Consider the following 13,023-nt stretch of genomic DNA (forward strand, 5'->3'; position numbering starts at 1 on the left):
AGGTTACATTGGATTTTAACATTGAAAAGGCCAGATTGTGTTTCGCTTTTTGTAGAAAAGAAAGGAGATTAATATATGTATGATTTATTTTCGTGTCTATAATAACATTTAGCACATATTAGTAATTTCATGGAAATATCACTATTTTGCTTAAAAAAATAGTTTTTTCAACAATTTTATGATGTAGTTTTGAAAGAACAGTTTTGAAAGTTATAAAAAATGCATTTATTACATTTGCTAAGTAATTTCTAATTATTTAGTAATATTGTCACAAAATTAGGGTAGCAAATATTTAATTTGCAATATTTAAAAAAAATTTAATAAAAAAATTAAAAAATAATTAATTCATGTAAGGGGTTTATTAAAGTATTGTTGGTAAAAAATTACTAAAAATAAAAATAAAAATGACCCAACATCAAATTTAGAAAAATTTTAAAGTAAAAAGGTTTATTGCCAATTTAAATTAGAGAGTAAATTTAGATAAAAGCAGGAAAGTAATGTGAATAACAGTTTAAAAAGAAAGGATGTTAGCAAGATTCTCAAGGTAATCTAGAGCCACACACAACGAAAATTGTTGTAAAAGTCCCAATAGTCGTTCAGACATATCCTTAGTTCTTTGAGTAATCCGTGAGTTTAGACTACCTGTGAGAGTTTGTGATAGTCTCATTTCTTGAAAGCTTTGCTCCTTCTTCAAAGTTTCAAGAAATGAATAGAAATTAGGGTGGGGTTTTCCAATTAAATGATTGAAGGAGTTATGCCATCCCTCAATGGCATTATTTGTTTTAGCCTCTCCCTGTAGGCAACTCGAATAACAGTTCCACCACTCCACATGGAAACGTGGCTTCCTCCTGCGACCCGATCTGCCTAGGTGTCCAATCCATGTGTCTTCCATATAATTTAGAATTGGTGCCAATTTGTCTTCGTTTGTTAAATAATAATCAGATTCTGTAATGGCAGTGTAGTACTCGTCTACACTTTCGGGAGGGACAAAACAAAGAGCTGTTAATTTTTTTAATTCTACTTGAAGTTTGCTGTCTGTTGAGTATTCTGTAACTAAGGGTGTTTTCTGTAATTTACGCCAGAATGCCTGGGAAAAGTGGAAAAAACACCCTTGAATTTGGGTATCCGTGTACATTTTGGTGATCACATTAATCATGCTCAATTCAAAATCCATTATTATTTTCCTAGGGCTTTGCTTAGTTATAGATTTTATCACAGCTAAAAATTCTGTGTAAGTTGCAGAAGTCTTATCAGGCAGCAAACTATACACTAGGGGTATTACACTGTTGTTAATTTTTGCGTGGATAGTATAAATTTGGGTGAATGGATGGGGCGTACTTTTAAACGTCCCATCCATCATCCAAATTTCACTAGTTTCAAGCTTTACAAGGTTACGTGGAGTACTAAATATTAAAATACGCTTTAGAGGGTTTTCGTTATCATGCAGTAGGAAAGGTTCATTAGCAAAAGAAATTGTAAGTTCGTGAGGAATATTGATATCAGAAAAAGTATGTGGCGTATTTACTTGAGTATTACTTGCCTGCTTTTGACGTTGTATAATTCTACGCAAATTATGAATAGTTGGAATATTACTAGCAACATGAGTAGGGACATGTTGTGCAACCTGTCTCAAAATAGATCCTGTGGATTCATTGGAGGTGCTTGCAATAGCTTTCATTTCATTAACTGTTTCTCTAATATCAACTTCCATTGCAGAGGCAGAGTGGTTATGGTCAGTTGTTCTTACAATAATATCATTGACCGTAACCGCTCTGCCGCTGCAACGAGTTGTATGGTATTGCACGCATCTCCAATGAATCCGTGGATTACTTAACCTATCCTTACAATAAATGTAACCTGCATGATTAAGTAGTTGGTTTCCTTTCCTGGAAGAGATATATTTAGCTGTTGGATGTGTAGACATTTCCTGAAAAGAGAGAAAAAAAATATTAAGTTTGTGAATATAAAATTTTTTCCCCTAGATTTGTATGTACTTTTCCTATTGCACCACTATTATTATTGTATTACTCTTTATTTTATTCCAGCACTTTCCCTACTGCAGCACTTACTCAGAGTAGGAACAGTAATTTACACCTGTGGATTATCCAGCACTTTCTCTATTGTTGCATTTAACCTGAGTTGGAATAGTAATTTACACCTCTACACTATCCTGCACTTTCCCTACTGCAGCACTTACCCGGAGTAGGAATACTAATTTACACATCGACACTTAACTGCACTTTCATTACTGCAGCACTTACCCGGAGTAGGAATAGTAATTTAAACCTGTGGATTATCCAGCACTTTCTCCACTGCTGCACTTACTTGAAGTAGAAATAGTAATAATTTACACTTCAAGATAATTTAGCACTTTTCCTACTGCTGCACTTACATCCAGTTGGAATAGTAATTTACACCTATGGATTATCCAGCACTTTCCCTAGTGCTGCACTTACCAGAAGTTGGAATAATAATAATTTACACCTCTAGATTTTCCAGCAATTTCCCTACTGCTGCACTTACAGGGAGTTGGAATAGTAATTTACACCTGTGGATTATCCAGCACTTTCCATACTGCTGCACTTAATTGAAGTAGAAATAGTAATAATTCACACTTCAAGATTATTTAGCACTTTTCCTACTGCTGCACTTAAATCGAGTTGGAATAGTAATTTACACCTATGGATTATCCAGCACTTTCCCTAGTGCTGCACTTACCAGAAGTTGGAATAATAATAATTTACACCTCTAGATTTTCCAGCACTTTCCCTACTGCAGCACTTACTCAGAGTAGGAACAGTAATTTACACCTGTGGATTATCCAGCACTTTCTCTACTGTTGCATTTAAACGGAGTTGGAATAGTAATTTACACCTCTACACTATCCTGCACTTTCCCTACTGCAGCACTTACCCGGAGTAGGAATACTAATTTACACATCGACACTTAACTGCACTTTCATTACTGCAGCACTTAAGTGGAATAGGAATAGTAATTTAAACCTGTGGATTATCCAGCACTTTCTCCACTGCTGCACTTACTTGAAGTAGAAATAGTAATAATTTACACTTCAAGATAATTTAGCACTTTTCCTACAGCTGCACTTACATCGAGTTGGAATAGTAATTTACACCTATGGATTATCCAGCACTTTCCCTAGTGCTGCACTTACCAGAAGTTGGAATAATAATAATTTACACCTCTAGATTTTCCAGCACTTTCCCTACTGCTGCACTTACAGGGAGTTGGAATAGTAATTTACACCTGTGGATTATCCAGCACTTTCCATACTGCTGCACTTACAAGGAGTTGGAATACTAATTTACACCTTAAGACTATCCTGCACTTTCTCTACTTCACCACTTACCTGGAGTTGGAATACTTATCAGAACCTTTACACTATCCTGCATTTATTTGTATTCATGCTTTATTCATATGTGTATAATGAAAACTGATTTTCACTTACTTTTTGAATTGGATCTTTTCTTTGCTGAGATGGGTTTCTGATATTGTTTTTGGTTATAGTAGATATTTCTGAAGATCTTGCTGGGTTGTGTACTTTAAAAAGAAATGTTTTGTTACAAATGTGTGACTTATAACTTGTGAAGAAAGTGACTTTTTACTTCCTAAAAGTTTAGATGTTTTTAAATTCAAGAAACATAGAAATATTGCACAATTTTACAATTATATTACTGGAATTATACATTTGGGCTGCACTTTACCTACTGCTGCACTTACCCAGAGTTGGAATATTATTTTACAGGTTTCTTGACTATCTAGCACTTTCCCTACTTTTGCACTCACCCGGAGTTGGAATAGGAATTTACACCTCTACACTATCCTGCACTTTCCCTATTTCAGCACTTATCTGGAGTAGAAATACTAATTTACACCTCGACACTTAACTGCACTTTAATTACTGCAGCACTTACCCGGAGTAGGAATAGTAATTTACACCTGTGGATTATCCAGCACTTTTCCTACTGCTACACTTACATGAAGTAAAAATAGTAATAATTTACACTTCAAGAATATTTAGCACTTTTCCTATTAATGCACTTACATTGAGTTGGAATAGTAATTTACACCTGTGGATTATTCAGCACTTTCCCTAGTGCTGCACTTACCAGAAGTTGGAATAGTAATAATTTACACCTCTAGATTTTCCAGCACTTTCCTTACTGCTGCACTTACAGGGAGTTGGAATAGTAATTTACACTTTAAAATTATTCTGCACTTTCACCACTGCTGCACTTACATGGAGTTGGAATACTAATTTACACCTTAAGACTATCCTGCACTTTCTCTACTTCACCACTTACCTGGAGTTGGAATACTTATCAGAACCTTTACACTATCCTGCATTTATTTGTATTCATGCTTTATTCATATGTGTATAATGAAAACTGATTTTCACTTACTTTTTGAATTGGATCTTTTCTTTGCTGAGATGGGTTTCTGATATTGTTTTTGGTTATAGTAGATATTTCTGAAGATCTTGCTGGGTTGTGTACTTTAAAAAGAAATGTTTTGTTACAAATGTGTGACTTATAACTTGTGAAGAAAGTGACTTTTTACTTCCTAAAAGTTTAGATGTTTTTAAATTCAAGAAACATAGAAATATTGCACAATTTTACAATTATATTACTGGAATTATACATTTGGGCTGCACTTTACCTACTGCTGCACTTACCCAGAGTTGGAATATTATTTTACAGGTTTCTTGACTATCTAGCACTTTCCCTACTTTTGCACTCACCCGGAGTTGGAATAGGAATTTACACCTCTACACTATCCTGCACTTTCCCTATTTCAGCACTTATCTGGAGTAGAAATACTAATTTACACCTCGACACTTAACTGCACTTTAATTACTGCAGCACTTACCCGGAGTAGGAATAGTAATTTACACCTGTGGATTATCCAGCACTTTTCCTACTGCTACACTTACATGAAGTAAAAATAGTAATAATTTACACTTCAAGAATATTTAGCACTTTTCCTATTAATGCACTTACATTGAGTTGGAATAGTAATTTACACCTGTGGATTATTCAGCACTTTCCCTAGTGCTGCACTTACCAGAAGTTGGAATAGTAATAATTTACACCTCTAGATTTTCCAGCACTTTCCTTACTGCTGCACTTACAGGGAGTTGGAATAGTAATTTACACTTTAAAATTATTCTGCACTTTCACCACTGCTGCACTTACATGGAGTTGGAATACTAATTTACACCTTAAGCCTATCCTGCACTTTCTCTACTGCACCACTTACCTGGAGTTGGAATAGTTATCAGTACCTTTACACTATCCTGCATTTATTTGTAATCATGCTTTAATCATATGTGTATAATGAAAACTGATTTTCACTTACTTTTTGAATTGGATCTTTTCTTTGCTGAGATGGGTTTCTGATATTGTTTTTGGTTATAGTAGATATTTTTGAAGATCTTGCTGGGTTGTGTCCTTTAAAAAGAAATGTTTTGTTACAAATGTGTGACTTATAACTTGTGAAGAAAGTGACTTTTTACTTCCTTAAAGTTTAGATGTTTTTAAATTCAAGAAACATAGAAATAATGCACAATTTCAGAATTATATTATTGGAAATATATTTTTGGTCTGCACTTTACCTACTGCTGCACTTACCCGGAGTTGGAATATTATTTTACAGGTTTCTTGACTATCTAGCACTTTCCCTACTTTTGCACTTACCAGGAGTTGGAATAGTAATTTACACCTCTACACTATCCTGCACTTTCCCTACTGCAGCACTTACCCGGAGTAGGAATACTAATTTACACCTCGACACTTAATTGCAATTTCATTACTGCAGCACTTACCCGGAGTAGGAATAGTAATTTACACCTCTAGATTTTCCTGCACTTTCTCTACTGCTGCACTTAATTGAAGTAGAAATAGTAATAATTTACACTTCAAGATTATTTAGCACTTTTCCTACTGCTGCACTTAAATCGAGTTGGAATAGTAATTTACACCTATGGATTATCCAGCACTTTCCCTAGTGCTGCACTTACCAGAAGTTGGAATAATAATAATTTACACCTCTAGATTTTCCAGCACTTTCCCTACTGCTGCACTTATAGGCAGTTGGAATAGTAATTTACACCTGTGGATTATCCAGCACTTTCCCCACTGCTGCACTTACATGGAGTTGGAATACTAATTTACACCTTAAGCCTATCTTGCACTTTCTCTACTGCAACACTTACCTGGAGTTAGAATAATTATCAGTACCTGTACACTATACTGCATTTATTTGTATTCATGCTTTATTCATATGTGTATAATGAAAACTGATTTTCACTTACTTTTTGAATTGGATCTTTTCTTTGCTGAGATGGGTTTCTGATATTGTTTTTGATTATAGTAGATCTTTTTGAAGATCTTGCTGGGTTGTGTCCTTTAAAAAGAAATGTTTTGTTAAAAATGTGTGACTTATAACTTGTGAAGAAAGTGACTTTTTACTTCCTTAAAGTTTAGATGTTTTTAAATTCAAGAAACATAGAAATAATGCAAAATTTCAGAATTATATTATTGGAAATATACTTTTGGTCTGCACTTTACCTACTGCTGCACTTACCTGGAGTTGGAATATTATTTCACAGGTTTTTTGACTATCTAGCACTTTCCCTACTTTTGCACTTACCAGGAGTTGGAATAGTAATTTACACCTCTACACTATCCTGCACTTTCCCTACTGCAGCACTTACCCGGAGTAGAAATACTAATTTACACCTCGACACTTAACTGCACTTTCATTACTGCAGCACTTACCCGGAGTAGGAATAGTAATTTACACCTGTGGATTATCCAGCACTTTCCCTACTGCTGCACTTAATTGAAGTAGAAATAGTAATAATTTACACTTCAAGATTATTTAGCACTTTTCCTACTGCTGCACTTAAATCGAGTTGGAATAGTAATTTACACCTATGGATTATCCAGCACTTTCCCTAGTGCTGCAATTACCAGAAGTTGGAATAGTAATAATTTACACCTCTAGATTTTCAAGCACTTTCCCTACTGCTGCACTTACAGGGAGTTGGAATAGTAATTTACACTTTAAGATTATTCAGCACTTTCACTACTGCTGCACTTACTTGGAGTTGGAATACTATTTTACACCTCTAGAGTATCCTGCACTTTTCTTACTGCAGCACTAACATGGAGTAGGATTATTATTTTACAGGTTTCTTAAATATCTAGCACTTTCTCTACTGTTGCACTTACCCGGAGTTGAAATAGTAATTTACACCTGTGGATTATCCAGCACTTTCCCTAGTGCTGCACTTACCAGAAGTTGGAATAGTAATAATTTACACCTCTAGATTTTCCTGCACTTTCCCTACTGCTGCACTTACAGGAAATTGGAATAGTAATTTACACTTTAAGATTATTCAGCACTTTCCCTACTGCTGCACTTACATGGAGTTTGAATACTAATTTACACCTCTAGAGTATACTGCACTTTTCTTAACGCAGCACTTACATGGAGTTGGAATATTATTTTACAGGTTTCTTGACTATCTAGCACTTTCTCTACTGTTGCACTTACCTGGAGTTGGAATAGTAATTTACACCTCTACACTATCCTGCACTTTATCTACTGCAGCACTTACTCGGAGTAGGAATACTAATTTACACCTCGACACTTAACTGCACTTTCATTACTGCAGCACTTACCCGGAGTAGGAATAGTAATTTACACCTCTAGATTTTCCTGCACTTTCCCTACTGCTGCACTTACAAGGAGTTGGAATAGTAATTTACACTTTAAGATTATCCAGCACTTTTCCTACTGCTGCACTTACATGGAGGTGAAATATTAATTTACACCTCTAGTGTATCCTGCACTTTTCTTACTGCAGCAATTAAATAAAATTGGAATAGTTATTACTAGCTTTACACTAATCTGCATATATTTGTATTCATGCTTTATTCATATGTGTATAATGGAAACTGATTTTCACTTACTTTTCGAATTGGATCTTTTGTTTCCTGAGATGGGTTTCTGCCTTTGTTTGTGGTTTTAGTAGATCTTTTGGAAGATCTTGCTGAGATGTGTCCTTAAAAAAAAATGTTTTGTTAAAAATGTGTGACTTATAACTTGTGAAGAAAGTGACTTTTTACTTCCTAAAAGTTTAGATGTTTTTTAATTCAAGAAACATAGAAATAATGCACTATTTTACAATAATATTTTCCATTTCAACTGGATTTATATTTGCTTAAAAATGCTGTATTTAGTTTGTCACGAAAATATTTTTATTACCTTTTTTAAAGATGTCGATAAACTTTTTTGGGGCAGTTATGATCCGGAATGTAATTTAGAAGTAAAATTTCTGTCAAAAAAAATTATAATATTTATTCTTAATGCGACCTTTTTTGAGTAATGCATGATAAAGTCGTGTAATGAATAATGATGATGTACCTTCTTCTAACTTTGAAAAACGGTTCGTTTTTTTCCAAAAGAAATGTTATATCCTAGGTCTCACGTTTTCCTTGGATTGGAAGTGATTTCTATGAGTAATATAAAAAATAAGTATTAATTATTTCTTATCGTATTTAAAATAAACGGTGTTTATTTTTCAACTCATTTAAATTCCCAGTAATATTTTCGTAACATCTAATTAAAATTTAAATAAAAAGGATAGTTAATAATATTTTAAATCAGATTCACTTATAAAAAACAATATATATTTTGTTAACGTTTTCGATAAACGTTACTTACATGTTAATCGTTTTATTCAGTTGCTCAGTAGCTCAGTCAGTCTAACTGATATGAAAGGGTGAAAAGGTCAGATGTTCAGATTGCACGTCTGCTCTCTCGGGTAGTTGAGAATCAACTAGTTTCAAAAGGGTGTCTGGCTACTATTTATGAGTTTGGTTTAGTAACTCAGTTTTATTTATAAAAATATGCGCTACAATTGGTTTTTAATTTTACATTTATTTCTGTGTAAACGTATAATTTAAAAATTAATTATAAGTAATTTACATAGCGTTATATCAGCCGTTTTGGCATCCATTTTGGATAATGTGTTGTGGTATTTATTAATTGAAATAATAGTAGGACTACATATATTGTAATACCTATTCAAAATGGCGTCCATGAATTATATATATCTGGTTGTAATATAAAAAAAAACCATATCGTGTATATTATTAAAGTTTCGTTTGTTTTAGTTTTAAAAATGTAATTACGAAAATGATATAATTTTAACACGCGGAGTATTAATGTAAGTACTCGAGTATTAAATTTAATACTCGAGTATTAATTTATTAAATAATTAATTAGGATTCGTAATAATATGGTAGTTTTTCTTACCGATTTTTAATACACTTCCCCACCCAAAACCCCTATTTTCCCTGCATCCCGTGCCAGGTTTTATTTTACAAAAAAAAAAATATATATATTTATTTATGCGTTGTAATGGTATACGTTGTTATATATTGCGTTGTAATGGTATTTTTGCTAAATAAGTACTATTTTGCGTTGTTATAGTACTCGTTGTAAAAACATGCGTTGTAACAGTATTCGCGTTGTAAAAAATGCGTTATAACGGTATGCGTTGTAAAAGTACGCGTTGTAACATCATATATCAGCTGCCTTGCCCGCTGAACTTTATCTTCTCAGACATTTTCCTACAAAATTTCTTCTAGGTCTGAAGGTAAGTGGAGACTGGGCTCATCCACTTCTTGTATCTGACCTGCGCTCCAACACTTTCGAACAACTAGATGTCCACAGTTGGCACTTTGGTCTTTTAGGCACTAGATTTCACTATAAGCTTTAACAAATCAAGACTCTAAGTCTACTGATTTGACTTTTGTCATTTTGGTGTCAAATAGTTGACTAAAATGTACTTTATTTGTCTCAATTGGTGTAGGTTTTTTCTTGTTTTGTGTTTTCACTTTATTACAGTTTGCGTGCTGCATAAATACTTTGCATAATGCCTCTAAATTGAGCATGACTGCTTTTTGTGCCAAATTACCAAAGGGTTAATTTAGTGACTTTAGAGGTTCTCCCTGGCAAGGATTGTGGCTGCTGCTTGAGTAGGGTTGCCCCCCTCAACCAACAACCCACTTTCTCACGACCTTTATGATATGTCTACTGCGCATTTATGAAGTGACCTAAGTATTCATTAAATGACGCACTCACTTCATGCTCGCTAGAGAACTGGCCATTAGTGTAGGGCAGTTCCATATTAGCAGTGAACAAATTACATAGCTGTCACTGTAGGCTTGATTCTAAAAAACGTGCCTACCTAAGTTGTGAGCAAATGGCTTATTTTACAAGAGTAAATTAATGTTTTTTGTATTTGGGACTGCAAATGAGTTTGCTTGCATGCAACATATTCAGCATGGTGAATCTGCTCCCTTTGAGGGAAATGGACTCTCGAGGGTGGGAATGCCTTGAAAATTCACTTTACAGTTTGCCAGAATACACAACCTTTAACACAAAGGGAAGGAGTAAATATGTATCAAGAGTTGGAATGGGAAGGGAACACGCCCCATATTTGAGTGGGTGTAGGGGGGTATTTGCTTGTGGGGGGAGTGGGAGTTATGGACCCTGCAGAGAAAAGGCCCCTTCAGGTAATGCAAGTTATTTACACATTCATAAATGTAAACCTTTTTATGCATGTGAAAAATGCATTAGCAAGAGAGGATCTAGGAATCCACCAAAGAGTTATTCCTGGGAAGTTCTGACTGTCACAGCTTCCCAAGAGTCTTTTGTAAATTCCCCAAAAGTGGGAAATGTATTCTAAGTATAGCAGTAAATATATGAGTAAATGTATGTTTCTTTTTAGAATCAGACCATAGGATATTCACTACTCCACTGACTTGGTCTGCGTACATGTGCAGGCCTTCAGATGCCAATGTAGTCCAGGACTGTTCATGAATATGGGGCACCAAATTAAAGAATATAATGTCTGAAGCCCTCATCATGAGAGCTCGGTGTTTGAAACAATATTTATCCCATCTGCAAAAATCCAACTCTGGGAGGGATGGGGTTCGAATTTATCTGGTGTGATAAATAGGTCCTATTACGGGTTTTTGAGGCTTAAAATTCCTATTATGGTGGTTACCACATAAAAATCTGCATGGGAGTGGGATGGATTCTTTAAACAGATAATAAAGCTTTCAGTAAATCTCGGATTACTTCCTACAGTCTGTGGAGCTTTCTGCTTGTGTATTTTCTCATTAAAATTGTGTTTTCCACACCCCTTTAAACTATATTGAGTAAAAACAAAAGTCACATCCATCACATTTTAATGTTGTTCGGAAAACGGCGGGAAAACGGCACGCCAGTTTTCAGTTTCAAATGCCACGAATTATTGCCAACTTGCACTTCACCAGGGCTTAAAGGCATGAAAAGCGGGAAACTTCGAACGACTGGTGTTCCGAAAATCGAGATTCACGTGAGAACATGCTATCAAACTAAATCTGTACACAGAAATATGGGCTGACAGGACATTGACTTTTCTGTGGCCTGACGAGATGCGCGGTTTCTCATTTCCCAACATTCATCAAAAGCCTAAAGTGCTTAGTCCTATTCAACTTTTCAAGTTTCTAGCAGGATGAGGTTTGAGGGGTATGTGGTCATGCATGCCAAGCAGGCCTCTCTGACGCAGTTGCTGAATAAGAGTGGGTTCCTCATTTAGTTTCCCGAACATCTGTTCAAACTCCAGCATTACTAATTGAGTTAAGAAATCTGCACTCTTACGTCTATCTGTTAAATGTATATTTATTTTTTTTGCACTCGATAACCCGACTTGTTGGGAATTTCTAAAATGTACTACTCTCAGTTCTGGTGTGGCAAACAACGACTCAAGGATCCAGGTGGCTCCCCCTGAGGAAGCTATGCTATCAGTCAATATAGGTAGAGTGATGGAGGGACAGCGCGAGTTATTACATTCTGGATTAATTTGCCATTATCACTGATAGACCGAGTTGCACTGTCTTAAGGAAGTAGTGTATCTTCATGTCCAGCATGTGTTCTACGGAGCAATGTGTCTGAGTCCACGTAAGGTATCCATGGAGCTAAACGGCACGTTGATGAAGTTGAGATGAGCTAGCTCAGGCCCCAGAATTAAACTAACCACACACATGCTCCTACAGGAACAGAGCAGGCTGACATTGACAAACTCAGAAATTACTACTTTCCCAGCTTCAGCACGTGTCACTAAAGCTACACCTAATTCTTGGTAGGTAGCATTTCCTCTTGGTGGGATGTTATAAGAGGGCAGCTTTGGACACATTATTTTTGCCTCCTCAAGTGGTCATTCTGGGTGCTCCATATCTGAAATCATTAATGTCCCACAGATGACACAGAACTAGGGCTGGGTGACATTTATGTTACACTGGTGTAATCTTGTGTAATTTTGGTAATTTTGTATTACTCTTGTTGCATGAATTTACAAAAATTACACTACTTTGACCTACTTGGTAGAACAATGTTGCAGTGAGTGCTTAGAAACAATGCGAACAACCAGAACACAACAGGCTGTTGCTCACAACACTGGTGTTCTTCTACTATATTTTTAGCAGAAAATGCATTTCCAGACCATAATAGACACACTTCACACTAAAATGTAGCACATATTCATAATTAAGCATAATTTCCCCAACCTTTTACCTGATTATGCTTATTCTCACTTCATTTCATGTAGAAGCTGGAATCTGTGGCTTCCCTCCCTGTTCCTGGGGAAGTAACCTCTTACTTATGAAGGCTATAGGTTCATCCTAACCCTCTTTTACCTGTGAGAGCACGGCTTCTATGCCATGTTCTGAGACACCTGTCTGTACAGTGAATTCTTCAGGGTGTCAAAAACGTCCTGGCATGCCTCAGTCCAGATCACCTGGCGTGGCTGCTTCTTGGAAGTCAGTTCTGCCAAGGGTGCAACAATGATGCCATACCCCTTGACAAATCTCCTCTAGTAGTCAGTGAGGTCTTAGAAGGATGTTACCTCCATCCGGGTCTTGCGGGTTTCCCAAAGCCAGAATG

General features: G+C 35.6%; 1 protein-coding gene across 1 annotated transcript; it reads right to left on the reverse strand.

Moving 5' to 3' along the window:
- Nucleotides 1-385: 385 nt before the first annotated feature.
- Nucleotides 386-4,365, reverse strand: LOC144784070 (uncharacterized). Its single transcript, XM_078662760.1, has 3 exons — nucleotides 4,323-4,365; nucleotides 3,467-3,558; nucleotides 386-1,927 (listed from the first exon to the last, which is right to left on the reverse strand). The coding sequence occupies exons 1-3, from the start codon at nucleotides 4,363-4,365 to the stop codon at nucleotides 512-514; spliced, it is 1,551 nt and encodes a 516-aa protein (XP_078518886.1). The 3' UTR covers nucleotides 386-511.
- Between the last annotated feature and the right edge of the window lie 8,658 nt (nucleotides 4,366-13,023).

This window comes from Lissotriton helveticus, chromosome 10, assembly GCF_964261635.1.
Source record: "Lissotriton helveticus chromosome 10, aLisHel1.1, whole genome shotgun sequence".
Lineage (NCBI taxonomy): Eukaryota > Metazoa > Chordata > Amphibia > Caudata > Salamandridae > Lissotriton > Lissotriton helveticus.

Excerpts from the sequence above, each read along its gene's own strand:
- LOC144784070 (XM_078662760.1), bottom strand. The coding sequence starts at position 4,365 with ATGCAGGATAGTGTAAAGGTTCTGATAAGTATTCCAACTCCAG. Across the intron at positions 3,559-4,322 it reads GATAAGTATTCCAACTCCAG|TACACAACCCAGCAAGATCT; the intron begins GTAAGTGGTGAA and ends TTCTTTTTAAAG. Across the intron at positions 1,928-3,466 it reads GAAAAGATCCAATTCAAAAA|GAAATGTCTACACATCCAAC; the intron begins GTAAGTGAAAAT and ends CTCTCTTTTCAG.